The 27,549-nt window shown below is 44.6% G+C and overlaps 1 protein-coding gene across 1 annotated transcript in view; it reads right to left on the reverse strand.

The window, feature by feature from the left end:
- The window catches only part of LOC130856089 (pepsin B-like), a 38,111-nt gene that overhangs the window by 9,599 nt on the left and 963 nt on the right, over positions 1-27,549 (reverse strand). The window contains 7 exon segments of the mRNA XM_057740320.1: positions 13,586-13,702; positions 17,332-17,456; positions 17,938-18,103; positions 19,751-19,807; positions 20,768-20,972; positions 21,361-21,390; positions 25,156-25,217. Coding sequence (XP_057596303.1) covers positions 13,586-13,702; positions 17,332-17,456; positions 17,938-18,103; positions 19,751-19,807; positions 20,768-20,972; positions 21,361-21,390; positions 25,156-25,217 — 762 coding nt within the window.

The following is a 27,549-nucleotide window of genomic DNA, read 5'->3' on the forward strand; positions in this document are numbered from 1 at the left end:
ACAGCTAATATACTTACTTACTTCCAGAATTCTAGAGGTATATTTTTATTTATAATTGGATAGACTATATTAATTAACTTTATAGACCAGCATGATTGTATAACCTATAGCCTTTGTAAAGTATTTTTGTAATTTATCTTTTGCATATATTAAGTGCAGCTAAAAGCTATTTCATTGATTGCTCTCCATAATTCTTTACTTTTTAAATTTTAAAAATCTTTTTAAAAATTTTATACAGTTTTTAAAGGTTACTTTCCATTTACAGTTATTACAAAGTACTGGCTAAATTTCCTGTGTTGTACAATACATCCTTGAGCCAATAGTCTGTATCTCCACTCTCCCACCCCTCCATTGCCCCTCACCCCCAACTGATACCCACTAGTTTGTTCTCTATAACTGTGAGTCTGCTTCTTTTTTGTTATATTCACTAGCTTGTTGTATTTTTTAGATTCCATATATAAGTGATATCATATAATAGTTTTCTTTCTCTGACTTCTTTCACTTACCATAATACCCTCTAAGTCTATCCATGTTGCTGCAAATGGCAAAATTTCAGTTTTTTTATAGCTGAGTAGTATTCCATTATATACATTATATATACCACATCTTCTTTATCCACTCATCTATTCATGGACGCTTAGGTGCTTCCATATGTTGGCAATTGTAAATAATGCTGCTATGAACATTGGGGTACATGTATCTTTTCAAATTAGTGTTTTGGTTTTTTTTTTTTCAGATATATAGCCTGGAGTGGAATTCCTGGGTCATATGGTAGTTCTATTTTTAGTTTTTTGAGAAATCTCCATTCTGTTTTCTAGAGTGGCTGCACTAATTTATATTCTCACCAACAGTGTACAAGAATTTCCTTCTCTCCACATCTTCTTGTCAACATTTGTTATTTAGGTTCGTTTTGATGATAGCCATTCTGACAGATGTGCGGTGATATCTCATTGTCGTCTTGATTTGCATTTCCCTGATGATTAGCAACGTCAAGCAACTTTTCATGTGACTGTAGGCTATCTGCACTTCTTTGGAAAAATATCTATGCAATTCTTCTGCCCATTTTTAATTTTTTTTTATGTTGAGTTGTATGAGCTGTTAAAATATGTTAGATATTAACCCCTTATCTGTCATATCATTTGCAAATATTTTCTCCCATTCAGTAAGTTGTCTTTTCATTTCATCAACAGTTTCCTTTGCTGTGCAAAAGCTTTTAAGTTTAATTAGTTCCCATTTGTTTATCTTTGTTTTTATTTCCTTCAGGAGACAGATCCAAAAAGATATTTCTACGATTTATGTCAAAGAGTGTCCTGCCCACGTTTTCCTGTAGGAGTTTTATAGTATCCAGTCTTACATTTAGGTCTTTAAACCATTTTTAGTTTATTTTTGTATATGGTGTTAGAGAACGTTCTAATTTCATTCTTTTACATGTACCTGTCCAGTTTTCCCAGCACCATTTATTGGAGAGACTGTCTTTTCTCCACTGTATAGTCTTGCCTCCTTTGTCATAGATTAATTGACCATAAGTGCATGGGTTTATTTCTGAGCTCTCTATCCTGTTCCACTGATCTATGTGTTTCTGTGCCAGAACCCTCCTTCTTTCATTACTATAGCTTTTAGTATAGTCTGAAGTCAGGGAGCTTGATTCCTCCAGCACCGTTCCTCTTTCTTAAGACTGCTTTGGCTATTTGGGGTCTTTTGTGTTTCCATACAAATTTTAAAATTATTTGTTCTAGTTTTACGAAAAACACCATTGGTATTTTGATAGGGGTTGCACTGAATCTGTAGATGGCCTTGGGTGCTATGGTCATTTTAACAAAGTTGATTCTTCCAATGCAAGAACACAGTGTTTCTTTCCTTCTCTTTGTGTCATCTTCAATTTCTTTCATCAGTGCCTTATAGTTTTCAGAGTACAGATCCTTTGCTTCCTTAGGCAGGTTTATTCCTAAGTGTTTTATTCTTTTTGATGTGATGGTAAATGCGATTTTTCCCTTGATTTCTCTTTCCGATACTTTACAGTTTTTAAATTTAAATAGTCCATAATTCTTTACTTTCTAAAAAGTATGTGAAAATTTAATGAGTTGACTAAGCAATAACATACCAAGTGCATTATAACTGGAAAATGTAAATATATGCATTATTCACCACATATTTTTGCTACACACATTTTTTGTCTTCACACACCTTGGTTCTGAGTTTGAAATATCATGCTTTAAAAAAAAATGCCTATATGTCATGTGAAGCAGTACTGACTTTATTCTGCACATGAAAAGGGGCCATTAAAGTTTTTTTAATCTAGTGAATGACACACTTAATACCTTCTTTGTATCATTTATACATAGCTTTTTAGATTGTAGCCTTTTAGAAGCATTTAGTGAAAGATGCCAGTTACCAAAATGATTCCCTAGTGAAGTTGTAGCTGGCAGAGGAAAGTTGTTAGAATATTGTCATGAGGCTTTTGACCTATGCACAAACCCAAAGAAGTTTCCAATTTCACTTATATGGTTTAATGCTTCTTTATAGAAGCAAATTCTTAAAGGGACACTCAAGAGCTACAGAGGATATGCTTGGAGCAATAACTCCTATTTACTGAACACCGACTTTACACCAAGCACATATTTCCTCTAACCATTGTAACAACCTTGTGAGGCTAATTTAGCTTCTCCATGACCACACGGTCAATAAAAGGCAGAGCTCGAATTTCCAGTCTGGTTTGTCTGAACTCAACTTCTGTTTAACCATGACTTCCTCCTCTAGGCTCTCTGTGTGCAAGCTCTCTTTGTTTCAATGTGAATGAAAGTATCAACTTTAACAATAATGACAAAGAGATTTATATTTGATTTAATTTTTATAGAAAGGTATTCTAATTGCTCTCCTAGTTTTTCTTCCTGCTGCCATTAAAAAAAAAAAAAAAAAAAAAAAAAAGCAACCATGTACGCTGCTGCCACCTGGTGGCAATATTTCTAACTTACAAAAAAGGGTTTTAGAAATGTTGAAAGGAACCCTTTATGTGACTCTTCAAAATTCAAATTAGAAAGGGACCAAAGTGCACAGCATCCACAGCTCACTTTGCTAGGTAGATACAACTGGTGCCTGCTCACTAGTCATGCCCCTGTGAGCTTATGTCCTGTCCCCTTCCCATCCATGTTAGATCATCCAAACCATCTCCTTGCCAGTGCTTCCTAAGACGTCTCCCACTGCACATCTGTGTCTCTGGCCTTTTGTCAACCCACACATTCCAGGCTCTATTAATGCACACAGAAAGTCTTCTTTGCAGTATGATATCATTACCTAAGCTCTCTGACTCTGTTTCCTTGCCCAAGTAAAATAATGACTGTACCGCACAGGGTGACCTGAGTTCTCTCAGATAAACATTTGAGTGATTCTTATCTCTCTCACTGGTGTTTAAAGTCTTGTAGGAACCTAGTTCCTGAAACACCACCTACTGCCCATAGCACAGTGGCTTCCACTCAGAACAAGTACTCAGAATTTTCCACCCAAGAGAGGAAAGGGGGGAACATTACTCGGGCTTCTGTTGCCCGTAAGGATCGCACAGTCACCTTCTCTTCAAGGCAATGGGTCAGTTAGGAGACCAGCACTGACACTGCTCCTTGACAACGGCAGTTCTTCCAGACCGAAGTCAATTTGTGTGCTGTGCCATATCTCTGTGGGAATTGATCACAGTGTCTAAAAAGACCACTGCCATAGCTAGTTGTCCTTATCACAAAAAGTAGGAAGAGTTTAACGAGTTGGGTGGGGCATATTCAGCAGGTATAATTCTTATAATTCTTATGAAGCATCATTCAAGAACTGAAAAATTGGACTTCCTAGGTGGCGCAGTGGTAAAGAATCCACCTGCCAATGCAGGGGACACAGGTTCGAGCCCTGCCCTAGGAAGATCCACATGCCACGGAGCAACTAAGCCCGTGAGCCACAGCTATTGAGCCTGTGCTCTAGAGCCCATGAGCCACAACTATTGAGCCCATGTGCCGCAACTATTGAAGCCCACGCACCTAGGGCCCGTGCTCCACAACAAGAGAAGCCACTATAATGAGGAGCCTGCGCACCACAATGAAGAGTAGCCCCTGCTCTCAGCAACTAGAGAAAGCCCGTGTGCAGCAATGAAGACCCAAAGCAGCCAAAAAATAAATAAATAAATAAAAATTAAAAAATTTAAAAAAAGAACTGAAAAATTCTTCCATTTATTAGTTCAGAGTTATCCAGTCTGAGTGAGGGCACCCATCTGGAAAGGTAATACAAAGAAGACAAGGAATTAGAAGCAGGTGTTAGGTTCTAGGGCTCCCTGACCTTTACGGAATCAGTAGGGAAAAGCTTGCAAGTAGGCATTGAAGGTTTTGGTGTATTGCTTATGTATTTGCTACCACTGAGTCCTTTGGTTATTATACTGGTGTCATTTTTGAGGGCTTGCAAACTGAGCTATGTGAGGAAGATGTAAGGGTGAAGCTTTTATTTTGCCAGCAATAAACTGACTGTATGATCATGAAACTTAGTCCCCTCAGAGTGGATATTTCAAGACTGATTCTAGGAGTTTGTGTACAATATAACTTTCCATTTGTTAATTCATAATCACCTACAATTACTATGGTACAGTTATAAGTACTTAAGCAAATGAAGTATTTCCCAACCACTGATACTGGCTGGAGGAAGTGAGGTCTGGAAAGGCTATAACTTAGTACTCACTGCTAATCTGCCCTCTTTTGATGTATTGTATCATCCCACATGCAGAGATTAGTACAATCTCCTCTCTGAAGTCACAATCTCCCCTCTCCAGAGATTATTTTCCTTCTAAAGATGTTAGTGAAAAATTAGGAGTAGGTGGAAGCTACATTGTAGTGAAAAATTGAGGATGAGCATCAAAGGAAATCAACAGGAAATAGTCCCTTACTTCCCACAAAGTGGTCCCTCGTCGATGGTAGTTAAGTCTAGGAACATGAGTATGCCATCTTCAGTCACTTCCAATAAACTTCCAGCTAAAGTCATGGATGATATTTTCCCAACTTGAAGACCTGCTCTAAATTCAGGAGCCAGATTACTGGGTTTGAATTGCTGTTTGCTGCATCCCAAGGAAAATATCTTCTCATGGTCCATGTTGTAGGCACTGAGCCAGACCCAAGGAAGGCATGGGGCAGAGCTGTGCTCTGGAAGACAGCATGCTCCATCAAGATTCTAGAGATGGGGTCTGAGTTCAGATCTAACCTTCTAACTCTTCCTTCTCACTGTTAAGTTAGCCTCTATCCTCAAGAAATGTCAAAAAAAATAAATCCACACTTCCAACTGATCTTAATACGTCAGAGAGAGCAAACTACCGGATGCTTTATATACTACAGTTCAACAAGCATTAACAATAATACCATGAGTCCTATTAGATTTTGTCAGCTCCAAGCTCCTTCTTTAGGAATTCGCCCTTCCCCTGCCTCCATTTCCTTCTAGAGAGGCAAACCGTGTTAGTGCTCCCTCTCCCAGTTCTGTCTCAGTGATAAGTACATTATTTAGGCCCAGAAAAATATTGCCGCCTCATTCCCTAGAAACAATGACTTATAGCAGGATTAGCACACAACCCTCATGAGGCCACCAGAGCCTTTCTTGAAACTGACATAGAGCTATCATGTGAGATAAGTATTCTTTCCACTGGGAAGATATTATTTTGGGGATTCCAGCAGCATCGACTTGATCGGATGAAGAAGACTGTCTGCAAAATTAATGCAAATAAAAGCCAGCAGAGAGAGGGAGAGAGTCCAGATCTACTGACTGCCCCAGAGCAGGTACAATGGGGTAAAACAGAAAATGAACCTCTTCTTCTTGGGCTATGTGACTTCTCAGCCTGACAATTATTAGCATCTTACTTTAAATTTGGATTTTGTTCATATATTTCTATCCCTGCCATGGTTTAGGAAATCTGTATTTCCAAAGCACTCTAGCTTAGCCTGAAAAGTCTGTGATTGTTCAAATCCTAAAGCAACTCTCCACCTCACCCCCCTGCCCTAAAACAGCAATATCAAGAAACAAGCTACATGGTGATGCATAGAAACTAAATTTTTGCTAGCAAACACACTATAGTGTATACAGAAGTAGAAACATAATGCTGTACACATAAAAAAAAGACAAGCTACAAAAACCACACAGCCTGTTGGAAGTGTGGCCTCTCCAATGCCTACTTCATATGCGGTCATGCAGGAAATGGGCAAGAGAAGGGCCAAGAAAGCAGTCAGGAATACGGATGCATGTTATGTGCCAGGCACTCTTCTAAGTGTTTTAAGCATATTAACTGACACATTGAGTCTTCACATTTACCAACAAGGAAACTGAAGCATGAAGAAGGCGAGTAACCTATGCAAGGTCACATAAGTGCCAAGTTCAGAACAAACACACCCTGGCTCTGGATACACACATTAACCGCATGCTCCACTTCCTCTCTAAAGTGGACAAGAGCTCCTATCAGAGAGAACTAGGGGCTGGCAGGTGAGCTAACCAAAGAACTCACACCCTGCCAAGGAGGGAGTCTTTGTAATTCACAGCCAACAGGATATGATCTTTGTAATGTTTTCCATTCTTTTATTTTTCCAAAGGGAATTTTTATTGGGGGAGATGAAACTAACATGTCTTGTAGTTTATAGGTTATCAGGCCATGAGGGTAAAATTAGGACCTAATCGCGAGGACTGGGTACCACCCAAAAACCCTGGCCTTTGAGCTGGATGCAGTAACTGAAGGGATTTTGGAGTCAATTTCCAGGAAGATAATAAGTGGTTTCTAAACGTAAAAGAAAGGTTTGCACAGATATTTGAATGGCTAAAAGGGCAGATGTATGGCAAAGACTGCTATTTACCCCCAATATCTGTCCTTACTTTTATATATTTCATAGTACAAAATCCTAAGAGTTACCTGGGTCCATGGCATACCAGCATAAAACCAGTATTTGTCAGGTTTCATTGCAGAATCAGTTCACTTTCAGAATAAGTTCACAAGAGAGTGTGTGACCTCAGCATTGAACTCTCCTCTTCCCCTTTACTCGTGAACAATACAGGGTAGAACCTTGACTGCCCACTGATCTGTTTTGAGACAGATGATGAAGTCGGAGGTCCCAAAAAATCTATAGCTAAAAGATAAATTCCAGGAAGCTTATAAGTTCGATTTTTAAAATACTTAGATAAATAGAAACTGCCAGGTACATTATCCTTGAATAAAGCACATGCAGAAAAGGGAACAGAAAAAATTCACAAAGATTCATCAGAAATAATTATTGTCCATATAGGAGCTAGTGGGAAAGGCTTCACCTCTATCCCTTTTCTACACTCTAAGAATGACCCATTAAACATATAATCCCTAAACTTTAAGGAGATGAGGGTAGGGTTTATACAACAAGTAGAAGAAACTTAAGATAATCCAGTGTCCAGAATGAAATGCCAACCCACCTCTATTCCCTCAGAACTTAATGCAAACATGAAACCCTTTGATCCAATTTCCCTATCAAAGCACATGTCCTATGTGCACATGCACATGCACACAAACACACACACACACACACACACCCCAAGTTTAGCTTCTCTTAAACATAGGAATATGGAGCTTGTGTGGTAGGTTATTGCAGTAACATCCTCCAATTTATCTATGCTTCCCTGTATCACTTGGATAATTCCCTACCATTCTAACTTTGTGCTTGGTCATCTGACTTGCTTTGGCCAATGGAACAATAGTAAACACGATTCAAGCAGAGACTTAAAAATTAATTGCCTGTTGGAGCTTTCTCTCTTGCTTTCTAGTAACAATGAGACCACAACCTTGTAAACTAGCCAGTTGAAAGAGACCTCAGTCAGCCCAACTGAGGCCATGATAAACCAGCTCACCGCAACCCAACCCACTGTAGGTGCCTGACCCATTCCAGCCACGACCAGCCAAGACCAGTTCAGACCATAAAATCCACCAAGTTCTTCAATTTAAAAAAAAAAGATTAGTTCTTCAAAAAAAAAAAAACACCTAGTTGAACACAGCCTAAATTACCAGCCTTTAGAACTATAAGCTAAATAAATGGCTGTTTTGTAAGCCACTAAGTTTTGAGGTTGGTTTGTTGTGCAGCTTAACTGATTTGTGATTTACACGGTAGCAGTGTGGTCCCGGGGACATGCGTCCACACATGTGTGCATACAGCCTACACCTGCTGTAATCATTTATGACAGGTGCTTGCTCCCACAGGTATTTTAATAAGACCCTTAGCTGAGAGTCTTGGAGGCTGCACTTCCAAAAGAAAAGCGGACATGGATAATAGCTCTGACACCTACTAGCATCATTGTTCCCTAGGAGAAGAAAGGGCTAGAAATTGGTCCTGTGTCTATACTGACTTATGAAGGTCAATCACGCCCAGGAAAATACTCTGTAGGTGGACTGCAATGTGTACTATAGGAACTGGTATTTCTGGAGAAGCCCTAGCATAAGTTTGCAGGTAACACAAAAATATTGATTTCATCTTCTCCTCCACCACTTCTTACGGAGTGTTTTTTCAGAGAGGACTCAGACTTTACCAAGTAGGGAATATAACAGGAAGACACAACTCCCTCCCCCTCCTCTCAACCGCCTTGAGGAGCATGGAAGACTTCTCTAGGGGAGATCCTGGCTCTGGCCGACAGTTACGTCAGCGGTTGCGCATGGCAGAGAGGGAAGCACGTAATCAACGCTGGAAAACATCAGTGTGGGCCAGACACAAATTCCCTCTTCCCAAAAATAACAGGAGGAGAAAGTGACCTTGAAAGGGAGAAGCGGACAACTGGCTAGCACAGGTCATTTCGAGAAAAGAATTTTGGAGAACTCAGACACCTTCTTGTGCTTCCAGTTTATTCAACAGAAAAGAGGGTCACTTGCTGTGGCCTGGGGCCTGCGTTGCCCCAAGAATGGTTTACGAATGGCTGGGCACAGGCAGCTTCTGTCAGGGCACCTAGAAGAATAGGCAAGAGCCTTCCCCAGTTTCCACCAACAACGGACCTTAGGATCCTTGGTCCACAGCAGAGTTTTCTGGATTTTCTTTCTTTAGAGAGAAAGGACTCATTGGAAGGTTACTGAGTCGTCAGAGGAATGATTCCATCACTGGGAAAAAAGAGGTTGTCAAAAGCAAGAGGAGTGTGTCCTGGGGGCGGGATGCCAGGACCAGAGAGCAGCATCCAGTTCTCAGCTTCTGTGTGAAGACCAGAGTAACCCGCCAGGGGGTCAGGGTCCACCTCAGCAGTCAAACTCTCCTCTCAAGGGTCTCAGTCTGCCCATTAGGGGTGACTGTCATCGTCCCAGAGGGGATGGTCATCTTCTCAGGGGCTACAGCCTTCCTTCTCGGGGACATGATCGTCCCTCCAGTCTGCAGATGCACAGGAGCCACAGTTATCCCTCCAGCGGTCACAGCCTGATGGCCCACAGGGGTCATGGTCTCTCCAGGGCTCGCAGTCGTCCCTTCTGGAGCTACAGTGTGCTTTCCAAAGGACAGAGTTTCCCTTGTAGGGGTCACAAGCCCCCCTCTGGGGACTGCGGTCATAGTTTCAGACTTTCTATGGGTCTCAGTGGCCATAGCCTCTCCTCCTGGGGGCAAAATCCCCAAATCAGTGGTCAAATCCTTGGTCACAGCCACCCTTTCAGGGACAGTTCTTGAAGAGTTCACAGCAGTTGAGAGCCAAAATTGTGGTGAAGGAGTGGAGCTGACCTCTAGGGGAAATCATCAGAAAAGGATGAGATTCCTCCCTCTTCCTTCCCATCCTATTACTGACAGGACTAGCCCCACGGCAGGGCTGAAGTACCTGCTCCCAAAGTAGAACTGGAGCATTTCCCAATGTACCCACTTGATGACATAGACAAAATCTCACCACATAGAAGCCCTGCTCCCCTACCTCATCATGTTCACATGATCCCAGCCACCCATGGACACTCAGTGGGTCTGCTACACTTTCAGTGAATGACCCCAAGGAGGAGTCTGACAGTTCTCTATGCTGAAGCCCTTGCTTTGACCTTCGCACCTTGAGCAAGACCTTGCCCCCAAGGCCTATTCCTTACTTGTGGAATCCTCCAGGAGAACGCTTCTGTGTCCCCTATTGTGGGAGGCACCAGGAACAAGGCTGAGGGCAAGGAGGCTGCTCTAGATAGTGTGTTGTAAAGCATCGAGTTGGAGTCCCATTTCCTCCCCTGACTAGCGTATTATCCTTCTGAGCCCTAGTCTCCTCACAAAATGAGGGTTATAGACCATCTCCAAGGATGCTGTGGCTCTAGCAAGCCAGGTTCCATCTCCTAACAACCAGGGCAGTCTCTACTATCAAAGAGACATCAAAAAGAAATCTACTTTCCTTTTCTGGTGCTTGTCCCATGAAAACAGGAAAAAGAAATAGGGAAATAAACTAACGAACATGAAGTGTTCGCCATGAGCCAGCATGTTCTCATTCCATACCTCATTTAGTTTGTACACTAATGTCATAACTATAAGGATGGTCCCCATTTTGTAGATGGAGAAAACAAAGTTCAGAGAGGTCCAATGGAACACGTTTCCAAACCAAGATTAGAAAGCAGACTGGCCTGGCATCAAAGCTTATTCTCTTCCTTCAATGTCATGTTGCCTCGACAAAGCTTTTAGCTCTAACAGAAGGGACCCACCAAGTGGCTGGGCGTGCAACTGTCAATCCCAGCTTCCAGGTCATAGCTACTCACCACCCTTCAACAGCAGATTATTCAACGTGTAGACAAGGGGGAAAGGGCCAGTGCCGCAGAAAGTGCCCCTGACATCATCCAGGTCCAGTGTCCACACCATGGCCCCCCCAAAATGCTCTCTCTTTATGAAAAATGCCTGAAAAAAATCAGTAGTCAGTCAACACACTGTGCTAGCCACCCTCTAGACTAGGTACAATGGCAAAGACAGATGGACTCTCAGAAGGCAGGATGGCAGGATGGTTAGGCATGTAGTTTGTATCTGAATCTCTCTTTTACTGCTTATTAGCGATGGGATCTTGAAAAAAGTTGCATAAAGCTTGGGTGTCTCAGTTGCCTCATGTGTAAAAGAAAATGGATAATAACATTTCCAACATTTTTAGGACCCAAAGAATTCCTACATGCACTTGTTACCACATGGATGAAATTGGAAGACGTTATGCTAAGCGAAATAAGCCAGTTACAAGAGGACAAAACTATGATTCCACTCATAGAAGTACTTAGAGTGGTTAAATTCGTGACCTGCAGGAGCTGCGTGAGGGAGGGACGGGGAGTGGTTTAATGGCTGTGGAGTTTCAGTTTGGGAAGATGAGAAAGTTCTGGAGATGGATAAGGGTGATAGTTATTCAACAATGTGAATGTACTTAATGCTACAGAACTGTAACAAAAAATGGGTAAAATAGTGAATTTTATGTTATGTATATTCTGCCACACTTTGAAAAAAAGTTTTAAATTCCTACTTGTAAAATACTTGGAGCAATACTTTGCACGTAGGAATTGCTCATGAATGTTAAATACTGTCTGGCTCCCCAGCCTGCTAATCACCATTCTCATCATGTTAAATGATAGCTATTGCTTTATTTTTTAAAAATCACTTCAATATACCTTATGCCATAGTGGTGCTATAAAGGAGGAGTAGAGCAGGTAATATCATACCCTTTTCACAGATAAGTAAATAAAGTCTTTGTCCGTGAATTTTAAAACCACAGATATAACCAGAAGGCAAGGTTTAGACCCAAATCCAGGTTTTATTATTACTTTGCCAGTGCTCTCTATAAGGCTGATGAAAAAGGCAGACTCTATCATATGCAAACAACTGCATGACCTTGCCAAATCAGTTGGCTCCTTTCTAGAATTTAATTTCCCCAAATGTAAAATAAGATGGGAAAACCTAATTATTAAGTTTGAATCTGTGAAGATTCTGAGATTTTATCCTACATAGAGGCTAACAAGTTAACCGGTCAGTTTTATATGTACATACACATACATACACACATATACCCCAGACCTCTGGATCAGAGAACTGACCATTTCTACTCACAGCAAAAAGTCAGAATAGCTCCTGAAGTTTGCTCTCCATTCCCCAACTATCCAAAGACTGATGTGAAGGCAACCAGATATTCACCTGCACGTACAAAAGGCTCTGTACCACAGGAGAAGAATCCCAAAATTATGAGACTCAAGCTTACATAGGAAGCTGGCATATCTGGTCCTCCTCCTCTCTAGAGAGACAGAGACCTCTGCTCTGGAAAGTAAAGAAGTCCTCTCTGGGGAAAGGGATTTTACAATCCTTGCAGGTAAGGAAATGGCTCTGGAGGAGAGGGGAGGGGCAGCTCTGTATTTTAATTACAGCTGGTCTGCTTCCTTTACTCAGAATGCCTGCACAGTGCAGGATCACTGAGAAATCCAGGGATAACTGTCTCCCAATGATTACCTCCAAGGTTTCTTTCCAGGCTGAGATTCTGAGATGAAACCCCTTAATCATCCTCACATGGGCTTGTGTTCCCCTCTAGCTCTGTAAGGCTCTGTAACTGCCCTTCAAAGCAAGGCCACACTCTGCCACTAGCCCCAGGCTTTCCCCAACAAGGGGTCAACCCCCTCTTCCATGTCCTATGGCTCATATATTTAATTCCATCCAACTAGATAATTCCACTGTCACTGACCTTTTTTGTTTGTGCCCTCTATTCCACAACTACAGAGTAAGATCCTGGAGGTTGAAAGCCTTGCTCTCTACCTCTCCCCACAGCGGGCCTCACCCAGGGTGAAGCACAGAGAAGGTCACAGTGAATCTTCATGAATGCTGCCATATTTACGCTGCTTTCTACCCCAAACTTCCCCCAGAGAACAACCAACACCCATCACTTCTACACCACTTACAGGAGGAGAGGCTGCAACATCTCTCTATTTATAAGCCCCAATATCCAGGCAGTGACAGAGTGCTGACAAGTTCTCACTCATCACTCTCCTCCCAGCTACCCTAGTCCAGGCCCTCACTATCTCACACTTGCACACCCAAAGTGCCACACGGATTACAGTAGGATCACAAGGGGATATACTAAAAGCAGTTTCCAGGTTCTTTCTAAGACCTGATGAATATTCAGGGGTGGAACTAAGAATTTCCACATTTATCAAGTCTCTTAGGTGATTCCAAGCAGAGGCAGGTTAGGGAACCAGTAGAGCATGTCACTTCTGTTCTGTTTCACTATAACAAACCTGCCAGATTCAACTTCACAGACCACTGCTAATATGGGGAAGGAGGGTGGTCACAATTAGAGCCTAAAGGTTTCAAATTCACAGGTCATATACCTGTTCAGAAACCTGATTTTGCCTGAAAATGCACACAGGATGAAGGGCAAACACCTTCACCAGTGTTCAAGTCCCTCCATAAATCCTCCCCTTCAGAATAAGACAGTTGGACCAGATTTGATTAGGAAACTCCAGTTAGATCAGCTATGCCTGAAACTCACCTGATCTAGTCATTCTCACCTTCTCATCCTCCACTCAGTACACACACCCCCATACACACACACACACACAGACACACACACACACAGTACAGACAAGCACCTCACAGAAGCCAGAGGGAAACTATGCTGAAACAAGAAAGGACAAAAGTCACACCTTGTAACTGAAGCTGATGGCATCATCATAGCCAACCCACTCCTTCCCCTTGTAGGCATATGGGACGTATTGATTATCAATCCAGCGCTTCTTCGCTCTCCGGATGAAGGAGCAAATCTGCCAAGAAAGATCACCAGGTCAGTTCTGTGAAGTACCATAAAGGGAAGCACCAGCAAGGATAAAAAACCCAAGAATCCGTCACCATGGACTGAGAAGAAGGTAGACCAAAGAGGGAGTAGGGAAGCCACTCACAAAGGACCCCCTCTCTATTCTGCAAAATGCCCATCTGAGAAGATCTCATCTGATGAAGGTATTGCCAAGTTTTAGAAAGACATCTTAACATATTTAATTTGTTTAAATTTTATAATGAACTTGTATTTTGTATATCCAGGAAAATGAATATATGACTTATGGTTTCTATACAGCTAAAAGAAAAGTAAAAATTACCAATAAGTCTGTGAAAAAAATATGATTATATAAGCCTTTCTACCATAGAATGAACTCAGGTTTGTAATTATTAAAATATAATTTTAAGTGATTTAAAAAATCAAAATAGACCTTTTTTGTCAAAAAACTTAAATTGTGGAGTAAACAAGATAATGATAATTTTATACATATATGTATATACATATGGGGACCAAAGTTTACAAATTTAGTTTGTGTTTGTTTCACTAAACTATGCAATAAATTTCATTAAACTATGCAATAAAAATTCGCAACTTGATGGAAAAAAAAAAAAGAAACCAAACCCGGGTTTGGTAAACAATATGAATACCAAACTACTACAGTAACAAACCTGACCCTTGACCAAACCTGTATCTTTTTCAAAGAGTTTTCATGAACAAGTATCTCCTCTGGTCGTTAAAACCAACATAAACTGCCCCATCTAGGTAGTTATCAAACTAACTTTCGAATCTATAATAAATGTAAAGGTCTCAAAGGCAGGGAGAACTAGGTTATTATAATCAAAGAAGCACTGAGTATGGACTGGGTACGATATGCTGCAAAGATGTAGACGTGCTCAGGTTGGGCTGCAAAAGTTAATGTGTAAGGTTTTTTCTCTTTTTTCGAAATTAAAAGTTTAGTCTACCAAAATCTCTTTGACCCATAATGTCCTTCAAGAACACTCCTTCAACTATGTCATCACTCATGACCATGCTTCATTGGATTAGCAGGAAAACATCTCCAGGCAGCCACCACAGAGCAGAGATTAGAGAGAGATACACCCGGCACCTCCACTACCACCTAAGGCAAAGATACAGCTCTCCCACTAGCCCCCGCTACACACTGGTGTCTATGTGCCTGCTGTTCTCTGCCTAGGAGGTCCTTCCCATCTTGTCATTTCTGCCCATCGGGATTCTACCTGAGCCTCAAAGATCTGCTCAAAATCCTCCTGTACCATAAGACCTTCCCAGGTCCTATAGCCACACACTCAGTGCCTCTTACTGTCTTCTCTTGTGTTTCACATTCGCTTGGGTCCATGTCTCTTTCCTTCAATCAATAGCAAGCGTTGCTGAGGTAGGGATTAGGAAGTGGAATTGGGGTAAGGAGAAAGGATCTGTAATGGGAAATGTCCTGACCTACTTTAAAAAAATCTAGTAGTGGGAGGGAGGGAGTAAGGGAGCAGAGAAGAAACAAGATTGGCCACGAGTGGTTAATGATTGAAGCTGGGTGAGGCGTATTTAGGAATCAGGGAGAGTGAGAGGACATTATACTGTTCTTTTACTTTTGCAAATGTTTGAAATTTTATAAATATATATATATAATTATGTATGTATATATACATATATATATTGCAAATATTAATTATGCTTATTTAGGGCATAAAGTAAGTTAGAATTGACTTAAAAATCATTTAAGAATCTTCTAAGGGGTGAAATATCTGTCCCCCTCCATTCAGACTCCACCCACTCCCTCACCCCTAACAAAGGGCTCAGATAACTTCCCCAGAAGAAAAAGAGAATATTCCAGAGAGTGGATTTCCCTTGCTGCAGTAAACCACCTCCTTGTCCTGTCTCTAGTCCTCATTCTTGCCGAGGGCTGGGGCGGGGGTGCCCTAACTAATAGAAAGAGGTCCCCATTCCTGTCACCTCATAATAAGCCAAGAAGCCAGCCTGCTTGGTGTACTTCCCTGGAGATGCTGGTCCCACAGCTCCTGCCCGCAGCTCATTCTCAGAGGCTCTGAGGAGGCGAAAAGTACGGCCATAGGTGGGGAGCCCCATGAGGAGCTTCTCAGGGGGGGCCCCAAGCTTTCGCCAGTAATTCATAGCATATGCCTGCAGGTAGGAAGAACACAAAGCCCTCCTTGTTACCAAGAGCCAATGGACTGGCTCAGGGGCAGATTTCTGGGCAGCTTGAGAGCTTTCCTCTTCTTACCGAAGATTTGGGGTCCTCGGGCAGAGAGAACAGGGGGCTATTGTGTCCTGTGAACTTTTCCCAGCTTCCATGTAAGTCATAAGACAAGACGCTGACAAAATCCAAGAGTCTGTAAGGGGCAGGAAGAGGAGACATGAAGAGCGTGCTAGCAAGCTAACTAGCTGTACACTGGCCACCCAACTTCCCTGCCATCTCTGCCTGTGGGGACAGCCCAAGCCATGCCCTCCACTTGAGAGGCTGCCCCTGGAGCACACAGCTGGTTAGGACAGTGCATCAGGGCCTATGCCATCCTCAGAGTATCCAAGGGGGTGGGAAGGGGTAAGTCACTCAACATAAAACAAAAGCATTCAAGCTAATACAAGTGCAACAGAGGTCTGCATAAATTGTCATGTGTAAGCAGTTCTGCCCCACAGCGTGAAAAACTCCTGTCTTTCTACCGTTCAAGGAACCGTTGAAACCCATCTCTTCCAGAAAGCTTTCCAAATGACAAAGCGTAACTGAGCCTTACCAGGTCACGGGTATGGAGGGTAACACGGATTATCTAATTTAATTTTAATCTGGCCAATGCCCTAAGTACCACAATCGTCTCCGTTTTAAAATGAAGAAATTGAAACTCAGACAGTTATCTAATTTGTCTAAGGTGACCCAGCTGGGTGAAGGTGGACTCACTCAATCCTTCCTGGCTACAAGACCAACACTAGCCAACCCACCTCACTGGGTCTCTCACCTTTCCTGCCACATTGAAGCCACTCGCACTAGGTATAATCACACACAGAAACACCCAAGATCTTTTGTGTTCTGCGTCTGCCTCAGTTTTCATATCTGTAAATACTTGATTCTTGGGCTTTGAGAAAATTAGTCCAGAGCTGTCCAGAAAGTTATGAGGTCTCTGCCTGATTTTGTAACTTTTTCATTAAGACCAGTGCTCTGAAAACTGGGCCTGACTAAGCATTCTTATTTTTGTTTCAGTAGCAGTAGTTGGTAATTAATCTCAATTACCGGTTGGTAATTAATCCATCTCTATGATACCAGCCACCTGGCACCCAGTAAATGTCGACAGCAGAGGCCAGAGCCCTGGCTTCTCTCCTTGAGACCCAGCGATGGGCAATACAGATCTCTCCCCAAGAGGATGCTGTGGTGTGGACTTGTACTACATCACCTCCCTCAATCTCCTAGGGAAAGCCCAGGAAATAATGGAATAATCCTCGTCCCCACCTATGCTTCTGATCAGCCCCCCTCCCAAAGGGGCACTCATACCAGGGCAGGAACTTGGAAAGCTGAAGGACAGGGCTTGGGCACCTCTGGGGTTCCGAGCTCCAGATGCCTCCTGCCCTCCAATGCCCCTCCCCAACAAGGCAGCACCCACTCACCTTCCCAGGAGGCGTGCACCATATGCTTTTTGGATGACATGGGGGTCCCCAGAGACAGCAGCAGAGAGCAGCAGCCTTGGACGCATGGTGAGCTGCGCCTCCTTCCTGAAAGCAAGCAGGAGCTCCTGGGAAGAAAGAGAGGCAGACAAGAGAACTAGACAAAGCAGAGTCAGGGAAAGCAAGACTCATCAGGAACCCTTTATTTACAGAGCACCCTGAGCCAGGAGAGCAGGCAGAAGCCCTGCCCACAGGCTCATGAGAAAGGCGGACGTGAGCCAGTGCGGTAAGTCTTTGAACAGACGGCTGGCAGCAGGCCCAGGTGACGAGTTCAGACAGCCCGCCTGAGGGAGCCCAGGAGCTGCACAGAGAAGGCATCACTCAGGCTGGAGGACTGGGGCCAGGCCTGGATGTGACAGAGAGAAAGGGCCACCACAGGGTGCCTGCTAGGCAGCTCTTTGTCCAACACCTGCAGGTGATGGCAGAAAAAGAACCTTCTGCTACCACTCTCCTGCCCTTGCCCCCGGCCTTAGGCTCCTCCTGTGCCCTGCCCAGATATGATCAAAGTAGAATCATTTCTAGATTCAGGAGCTGCCAGGCTGGCCTTACTTCAAGTAAGAAGAGAAAGGTCCAGCGGTCACGCCTGGGGCTGCCTCTGAGTCCAGGGTACAAGAAGAAGAGGTCCAGACCATCAAAGCCATGTTTCCTCAGGAGGGCTATCACGGAATTGATAAACTTCTCCCGGTTGCCAAATGTGGACAGCATCGTGGTGAACCTGCAGGGAGACCAGTGGTGAGGCCAAGAGTGCTTTCTGCACAACCTCAGCCTCCCCTACAAGACCCCTTCGTTTGTGCCCCGTGGAGGGCACAGTGGATGTGGCTGAGGAAAGGAAGGCCAGTCTTTGAAACTCTCAAACTCTCTTAACGCCCATCCCAGCACCAGAGCTTCAATACCCAGGAATGAGGACTTCAGGCTCCATGGAGGATTTGCAACCCATGACAGCCGCCGCCAGATGGAAAGCAGCACACAGCCTGGCGTGGAGAGAGCGGGCTCGGGCCAGCTCTGCCTCCGAAAACCTGGTCTGCCTCTGGCCAGGCGCGGTCCCCTCTGCTGTTTCCTCGTGGGTAACAGATTCGTCCCGATGCCACTGACTTTCTCTGTCCGAGCAGATCAGGGCAGGGAACGCGAGCCAAGGGCCAGCATCTCCAGAAAGACCTCTCAGCCTCTGGGCCCACCATGTGGCACAGGAGGGCCATGCTCTGACTAGGGGTTCATTGGCTGTTTCGTTGTTTTCTATGATTTCTATTATTTTCTCTTCCATAGTGAAGACACTATTGGAAAACTCATAACTTATTGAAGCTGAACTTTAAGCAATTTGGGATTAGTCCTACGTGCAATGATTAATCAGATTCAGACTTAGGCAGGCCTGGTTCCATTATCTGATTGCCATCCCATAGCTGGGCGGTCTCTCAGGGTCACCTGGGTAAAATATGGAAAGTTCCTTAACTTCTCACTCTTGCTTTTTTCTACAAATTTAGAATGTAAACTTGTATTTTAAAAAGTGGTCTTTAGAGGCCACTTTGGAAGCCTCTCCCTAGTAATCATGAGACAATGCATGTAAAGCCTCTGGCCAGCGTCTGGACACAGCAAATGTTCAAGAAGTGGTGGCAGAGGGAGAGGTGAGGTCTGGGGTCGGGCAGAGCCGGTTCTCCCCCAGCTCCCTGCATCCTCCTTGCACTGTTGCTGGGTCCTGTGCCAGGTGCTTCCTCTCCCACACACACCCTTGCCCAGACCTCCACCTGTCCCTCTCCGACAACTCCCTCCTCAAAGGTGGGAAGGGAGGCAAGGCTCTACCCTTGGCCTCAGCCATGAAACGGGGAAAGTTTCTTCAGAGCACACGAGGCAGTTTGTCACCTCTACACTGCCTGGTAAAGGGTAAAGGAGAGTAGCCACCACGCACTGGACAAAGACCATGTGCCAAGGTGCTCCGCTGTGCACCCTGTTTATGTTACTTCTTTTCCTCCCATCCTTTGAGGTTGATATCACTAGCTCCATTTATAAAGCGAGGAAACCCAGGTCCTGGGTCACGTCCTGAACAAGACTCCTCCCCTCTCTGAGACAAAACCCCTGCCTCTTAGGAAGGACAGAGGGGACCACTGTGAGTGCCCCATTTTGCCCCTCATTTCCACCAGCCCCTTTATCACCACCTCCTGGACCTGCCCTGTCTCCCCTCACTCACCGTGGAGGAGAGGCCGGGGACTGCTAGAGTCCAGGGCCAGGTCAGAACCGGGGGAGTGTCTGCACTCGCGTAACTCCCCACGGCCCAGCTGGCTCTCCACTCTGTCCTCACCTCTGCCCTGCCTGCTCCTCCCCTATCACATCGCCCCCACCCCAGAGAGAAAATCTGACAGCACAGTCTCACCTCGATGTGCCAAAGTTCCACCCTCCGATGGACAGCAGTGTTTTCAGCTCCCTGTTCCTGTGACGCAAGACAGAGTCAGTGAGCTGGGTTCTCACTCATTCCTTTGGGTTAACAGCGGGAAGTAGGGAGGAAGGGAGGACGAGGATGGAAAGGGGGAGGCAGTTGGAGGAACCTAAGGAAGACCCTGAGGAAGAAAGGAGCAGAGCCCAGGAAGGCAACAAGGAAAAGAGAAAGAACAACCAGGTTATCACACCCACGAACACGCAGGCTGCCCAAAGCTCCCCCACACTCCCCACTCACATGACATTCCCACGAAAAGGAAAAGCAAAAGCAGCCTAAAATTTCTCTTCACTCGCTTTCTTAGTCAACAAGTGTTTTTTAAGCAATTATTAAGTGCCACAGACTGCTTCAAGTGCCTGAGATACTGTAGTAAACAGATGGGCAAGCTCCCTGCTCTCCGCTCGGAGGCTGCAATCTATGGATTTTCCCACCCTTCTATAACCATGCATGCAGTGACAGACCGCCCCCCAGACAGAAGAGCCCAGGAGTCCTGGGGAGAGGAATAGTGAGCACCAGCTCCCTCCTGGGCACTGACCCAGCCACTGGTGTACAAAGACATCACAGACACTGGCCCTTCCCTTAGGGGCACATCTGCAGGTGAAAAAAGGTAATAGAAACACTAGCAATTATGACGCATCTGTGATCGCAGCTCTCTCTGAAGCACTTCAACAGCATTAATACATAGAACCCTCAACAATTAGGCTTGAAGAGTGAGTTGGGAGATGCCAGGCAGAGAAGAGACAGGAGCGCATTCCAAGCAGGAGCAACAGCAGCCACAAGGGCAAGGAGGCAAGGACGAGCTCAGAGTGCTGACCAACGGGGAGCTCCCAAGGCAGGGATGCTCCTGGATGGGAGGTGAGGACTCGAGAATCAGAGGAAAATTGGCGACTAACATGAGAAAAGGCTTAATTCTCTTCCATTTGTAAACTACAAGCCCCACATCCAAAGTGAACACACCTCTCCTTGAGCTGGTTGAACTCTGGGTAGAGGATTTCCTCATCCTGGGGGTCCTTAGCAATGATCTGATTGTCGTTCATCGAGGCAAAGGCAAATACCAGGTGGGTGCAGAGAAAGGGGTCCAGGTCCCGGGGCAGGATGGAGGCAGGGCTGGGACGACTAAATGCCCAGTTGGTGAAATAACACACCAGTTTGTGGGCAGCACCTGGCAGGGGAGAGCAGGCATTTGTTGGCAGAAACCAAGGTGGGGATGGAGCTCAGTTTCCACAGGGGAGCGTGGACATAGCCCGAGAGGCCAGGCCACTGTAATACCCCCCACACGCACCCCCCAAAGCTACACTGAGGCCAGGTCCCTCCCCCACTGCTGGGGTCCCCGGGGGGAAGGAACGCCCTGTGAAACCCTGGTCAGAACGGATCCTCCAATCCGGATCCGGCCCGGAGAGTGACTGAACAGCAGGCGACTGAAACTCCTCTGCTGAACCGCATTGGGTCAATGATCCCCGACACGGAGCCAGGGCAGGGCGGGGCTGCAGGGGACACTCCACGTGGAGCACTTCTCAGCTGGACCCTCTCCCTGGCTCTGCTTTCCTTACCATTGTGGTGTTTCAGCACAAGAACCAGCCCTGTAGGAGACAAAGGAAGGAATCACACGCAGAGTCACAGGCACACCGGGAGGGACACACCCCAGCACACCCTCCAGGTCTGAATGCGCCCACCAACTCACACAAATGGAAACACACACACGCGTCCCTCTCTTCTTCTCTACACTGAGCAGGTGAAGCCAGAACTATCTACGCCCCTTTGCACTCCAATCAACACCACGTGTATACACACATGCTTTGCACAGGGGCAACCATGACATTTAGAAGTCCCAGAAAAAGCTCTAGGCCAGTGGTTCTCAACCCTGGAGGCTAATTGAGTGATATCCCGGCTCCTCCCCCAAAGCTTCTGAATGAATGGGTCCAAGGTGGAAGCCAGGTATAAAAATGTCTAATGCGCAGCCACGGTTGAGAACCACTGCTCTGATCACTCCTCCCTGAGACCCTCTGGCCCTTCACTGTGTTCTGTCCCACCTCTACCTAATCTAGCCCCCGAGTCCCAGGATGCTTCCTAGGAATCAGAGAGACTAAGAGACATTGTGGGGCCGGGACCCACCACACTCACCAACCCACAGCAACAGTTTCCCCATCTCCGTGGTCTGAGAGCTGCAAGCCTAGAGCTGGAACCCCTTTATATGAGCTTCCCCAGGTACAACCTTGGGACAGCACCAGGACAGTCCAGCTACACACACACACACACACACACACACACACACACACACACACACAAAACCAGGGACAGTGATTAATGGGCAGCTGCCCCAGAGTCACAGTGACCCCATCATTCTCTGTCCTCCTGCCCAGCAGAGCCACAGCTCTCAGATCCAACAAAGCAACTCTGACACTGGCACAGAGTGGGTGTCCACCATGGGCCCTGGCGAGGGCAGGGCAGGGCTCAGCCCCTCTTCCTGGAATTCAGCCCCACATGGACTGAGTACGAAGACGAAACACTGAAGGGCAGCAGTAATTCTATTGTTCTAAGATTAGTGGTTAGAAAAGCAGTGTAATGTAAAGTTAAAAAGCCCCAGCTATGGACTCAGGCAGGCCAAAATTTGAATCTCAGTGTCAAAAATTAGAAGTTTTATCATCCTGGGCCAGCTATTTAGCTCTTTGAGCTTCAGCTTCCACACTTGTAAATTGGAGATAACACTTGAGCTTACTTCACAGGGTTTTGTTTGTTTGTTTGTTTGTTTGTTAATTAATGTGTTTATTGGTTGCATTGGGTCTTTGTTGCTGTGGGCGGGCTTTTCTCTAGTTAAGAGAGCAGGGGCTACTCTTCATTGTGGTGCACCACCTTCTCAGTGCGGTGGCTTCTCTTGTTGCAGAGCACAGGCTTTAAGGCGTGTGGGCTTCCTTAGTTGCGGCACATGGCCTCAGTAGTTGTGACTTGCAGGCTCTAGAGCACAGGCTCAGTAGTTGTGCACATGGGTTTAGTTGCTCTGAGGTATGCAGGGTCTTCCCGGGCCAGGGATCAAACTCGTGTCCCCTGCATTGGCAGGCGGATTCTTAACCACTGTGCCACCAGGGAAGACCCACCTCATAGGGTTTTATGTGAATTAAAAAGAATGTATGAAAAAACATTAGTTCAGTGCTTTGCATATAGTAAGGTCTCAGTGAATGGTAGCAGTTATTAGAGATCCCACAAGTGTTTCCCCCCAGAGCAGGGTTCTCAAACTCAAATCCTGACAGGCAGATAATGTCAATGGGTGAAGTGGACACAGTAGCATAGTTCACTTTCCACTTGACTAGAAGAATAACAGTTCAAGCCCAGTGATACACTTCAACTAATATGAAGCCTCTTGGTCAGGAGACAGCAGAGATTGGTATGAACAGGGACTGCACTCTGAATAGCCACTAACTTTTGCGTTGCTGTGAAATAGAACTAATCTTTGGGAGGATTCTTCAATTTCTCAAGAGAAGACAAAACTCTGAATTTTTGTGAGTCAGCAATGTCGCAGCCAGTGTGTGAGTCAATGGTGACACTGCCATGACAGGTGTCAGGAGCCTAAGGAATAAGATAAATCCAATTCTGGACACCTGGCAGCCAATTTTTAAAAATAAAACAATAATATGAAGGATAAATAACATAGGTCTCTGCTCCAATGTTTTCATGATCCATCAGTTTTCTTTTCTGCTACCGAGGCTCTCAGGCCATGAGTAGGTCCCACATTTCAGGATCTGAACCTCAGTCATAGGGACCAGAAACTGGATGTTCCCAGTGTATCCACTCTGCCCATCCTCTCGAGACTCACACTGCTCACCTAATCCACACGCCACTGAGGTACTAACCAGACGTCAGTATAATAAATGACACTAGGAAATAACAATGATTAGTAGTTGAACTCACTTCATTTCTGATATGAAGAAACTAGGAAAGTTTAATTTGTATCAGCAGGTTGCTTGGATACCATGCAATGAAAACAATAAGTGGTATAGAATGTCTAGGGCGAGGATATCTCACTGAAACTTGGGATAGCCTGAGAGAATACCCCACCCAACAGAGGCTGTGTCTCCATTTGTTCATTCCTCTTTGCCTTCCTTTACGTATTCAATGAATATTCATTGAGCACAGGCCAGGCCCTAATAGGCACCCTAGGTATGTGGTGATGAAGACACAGTTTCTGCTCAAAGAGCTTCTAGTCTAGTGAACACATGGACCACACCCCCCAGAGCTAGTGTGTGTCTCTCTCTTGTATTTCTTGGACGAGTACAGTGGAAAACACATGCGTTTTGTTTCCAAACAACCTTGAGATCCAAGTCTCGCTCTGCACTGTCATTGGGTCCCAACTGCATGTTCAATGCCACCCTCTGTACCTTGCACTAATATTAACTAGAATCAGGAGATACTTAAGCCTCCTGAATGCAACGCTGGATCAGGTTGGCAACATCTCACACCGTTGGTCAGATTACCCTGGTGTGGTTTCCAGCGCTAATGACCAAGCTCTTACTTGTTTCCCAGTTCCTAGCCAATGGGCCCTAAATTGTTTCTGGGTCCCCACTTTGATTTCTCCTCCTAGTTTATAAATTGTAGGCATCACAGTTGGTTCCTAGGACCTGCGTCCTGACTCATTCTTGCCAGGCTTCTGGTGCCTTACTGCCTGTGTTTTAAGACCACCCTGATGTGAATGCCTGCTTCTCTCTGCTTCTGAGCCTCCCCTCACCCCACCTCCTGCTCCCAGATACCACATCACTGAGATGTTCCACGAGGTTTGTGCCCTTCCATGCAGACTCCTGCCGGGGGGACACTAGCTGTTAATGCTGTACCCATCACAGAGCCTAATCTGCCTGCCAACTGAACCTCCTTCATCTGCACCTGGCTCAGTGTTCTGGACTCTTAGTCTCCTGCAGTGGACAAGGCTGGATCCCAGACCCACCTGTTCTGTACATTCAGAAGTGACTGATGATGCTGAGAAGAACAGCAAGATATAACAATGGAGGCCTGGGAGTGACCTCTGCTTCATTCAGGGATGACTGTGCCAAAGAGTTGGCAACCAAGACTCCATGTGTAGGAGATGATGGATAATGAAAGGCTGAGTGAGGGTCACGTTGAGAATCGGTGTGCCATGTCACTCTGTTCCCTCTCAATCCCCCTCCTTGAGTTCTTGCTGTCAAATGTACAACCATTGCTTTGTATTTTTACACACCCACCCAGATACTTAGAAAACACTCCTTCCTAGGCTTAGCCTGTTCTCACGAAATGAGAAAAGGCATGTACAAATGTCTTTTAGTTGGCTCGCTGAAGAAATCCCCACTGCAGCACAACCCCTCCCATATTCTACAACACTCAACTGGATGAAGGCAAGATCACAGATGTGAAGGGCTTTGGGTTGACCAAATTTTTCATGATTCTCCTGTGGAAGAATTGGAGAAGTATAACTTGAACAAAAACAATTGGTTGAATATATAAGAACACAAAGAGTGTTGACTACAGATCAGTGCAAACTTGAAAGAGCCTTACTACAACTCTAAAATGAAGGGGATACACTAGAGCATGGTTTCCCAATATTTAATACTGGGAAAAGACTCTGTGTGTAGAAGAGACTATAACCTAGCAACTTCACTTTTAGAAATTTGCCATGCAGACATATTTGCCCAAGTACACAAAGAAAGTATGTTCACTGCAGATTTATTTGTAACAGCAAAAAAACAAACAAAACAAAAGGGAAATCCCAACTGACTAAATGACCATTATATGAAGACAGATAAATACGTTACTCTACATCCATGCAATGGCCTCTTTCTTTACCTTTTAAGCCAGTGGTTTTCCATTGGGCAATAATTTGCCCCACACAGGACACTTGGCAATGTCTGAAGACATTTTTGGTTGTCACAATGGAGGCAGGGGTGCTACTAGTACCAGGTGGGCAGAAGCCAGGGATGCTGCTGAACATTCTACAACGCACAAGACAGCTCCCCCCATCTCCCACAGCAAAGAATCATCCAGTATTGAGAATTAATCATCCCAAGGGTGAAAAACTCTGGTTAAAGCAGAGTTGCTTTCATTGTTGTTCTTGTTCTTGCTCTTAAAATTCCATCACAAACCAGAAATCAGGTATCTATGTACCCCTTATTACCCTAAATTTAAAATTAAATAACTATTTCTTCTATTGCAAAGTGAGCTCTTTTCATGAGGATACATGATTGATTTCTCTTTGTAGCCCCAGAACCAGCAATTAAATGGTCTGCCTTTGGGATGAATGAGCTATGAAAAAGCACAGCCAAGCAGCACAATCTGGCTCAGAAAGAGGCAATGGGCACTGTGTCCAGTTATAGAAGGAGGGATTGTAACAGCTATGTTTTACATTACTTGTTTTCATCTTCCCATTTCCCTCCTGTTACTTTATATGACAGCACTAATGATGGCTAATTGTTTACGTTTCAGGTGACAGTATGAACAAATGAACATCATCCCATGATGGTAAATAGCTGATGGAACTTTGGGCATCTCTTGTATTGAGGACATGAAATTTTACCTGCATTTCAAACAAGAGAGGACACTAGGGAACAAACAGGGTGGACCATTTGTCCAATTGTCCCTCTACCTCCCCATTCTTCTCCACCTGCTCTCTGCCCCTGCAAGTTAGTCTGTTTGGACTACATCCAATAGCTCAGTGGGCTCTGCCGGATAGAATAGTGGAGAGAAGAAGGAGGGTGAGGTCAGGATGTTTATTCTCCTGGACTACTCCCTGTGATGTCACATCAAGATGACTATATCCCTCCAGGTTCGCTTCTCCTCTCAAGGAAGACTGCTCTGTGTGACTATCTCTTCCTCTAGTTCCAGGTAACCTCTCCCTGTAACAACTCCACTGTTCTAGCCCTGGCTTCTTGCACTAGCTCTATGATTCCCCTAAACCACTCCCAAAACTCTGTAGTTAGTCTCTCTGTAAATAAGCCCTCCTAAAATCATCTTAATTTGAATGTACTGTTTCCCTTGGGACCCTGACTGATCGACCACATAATCTTGGATCATGTTGCTCCATGACAACCTACTGAATGGGAGAGAGATTTGCAAATGATATGTCTGAGACCAGGGAGTAAATTCCCAAATATACAAAAAGCTCAGACAACTCAATATCGAAAAACAAACAACTCAATTAAAAAATAGGTGAAGACCTCAATAGACATTTTTCCAAAGAAGATATACAGATGGCCAACAGTCACGTGAAAACATGCTTAATATTGCTGATCATGAGGGAAATGCAAATCAAAACCACAATGAGGTATCACCTCATACCTGTCAGAATGGCCATCACCAAAAAGATAATAATAATAAATGTTGGCAAGGATATGGAGAAAAGGGAACCCTACTACACTTTTGGTGGGAATGTAAATTAGTACAGCCACCATGAAAAACAGTATGGAAGTTCTTCACAAAATTTTTAAAAAAAGAACTACCAATATGATCTGGCAAATCCACTCCTGGGAATATATCTAAAGAAAATGAAAACACTAATTTGACAAAAATACATGCACCTCAATGTTCATAGCAGCATTATTTACAATAGCCATGATTTGGAAACAACCTAAGTGTCCATCAACAGATGAATGGATAAAGAAATGGATGTGTATATGTAAAATGGAATGTTACCCTGCCATAAAAAAGAATGAAATGTTGCCATCTGCAACAATATGGATGGACCCAGAGGGTATTATGCTTAGTGAAGTCAGACAAAGAAAGACTAA

This window comes from Hippopotamus amphibius, chromosome 1 (genome assembly GCF_030028045.1).
Source record: "Hippopotamus amphibius kiboko isolate mHipAmp2 chromosome 1, mHipAmp2.hap2, whole genome shotgun sequence".
Taxonomy (NCBI): Eukaryota; Metazoa; Chordata; class Mammalia; order Artiodactyla; family Hippopotamidae; genus Hippopotamus; species Hippopotamus amphibius.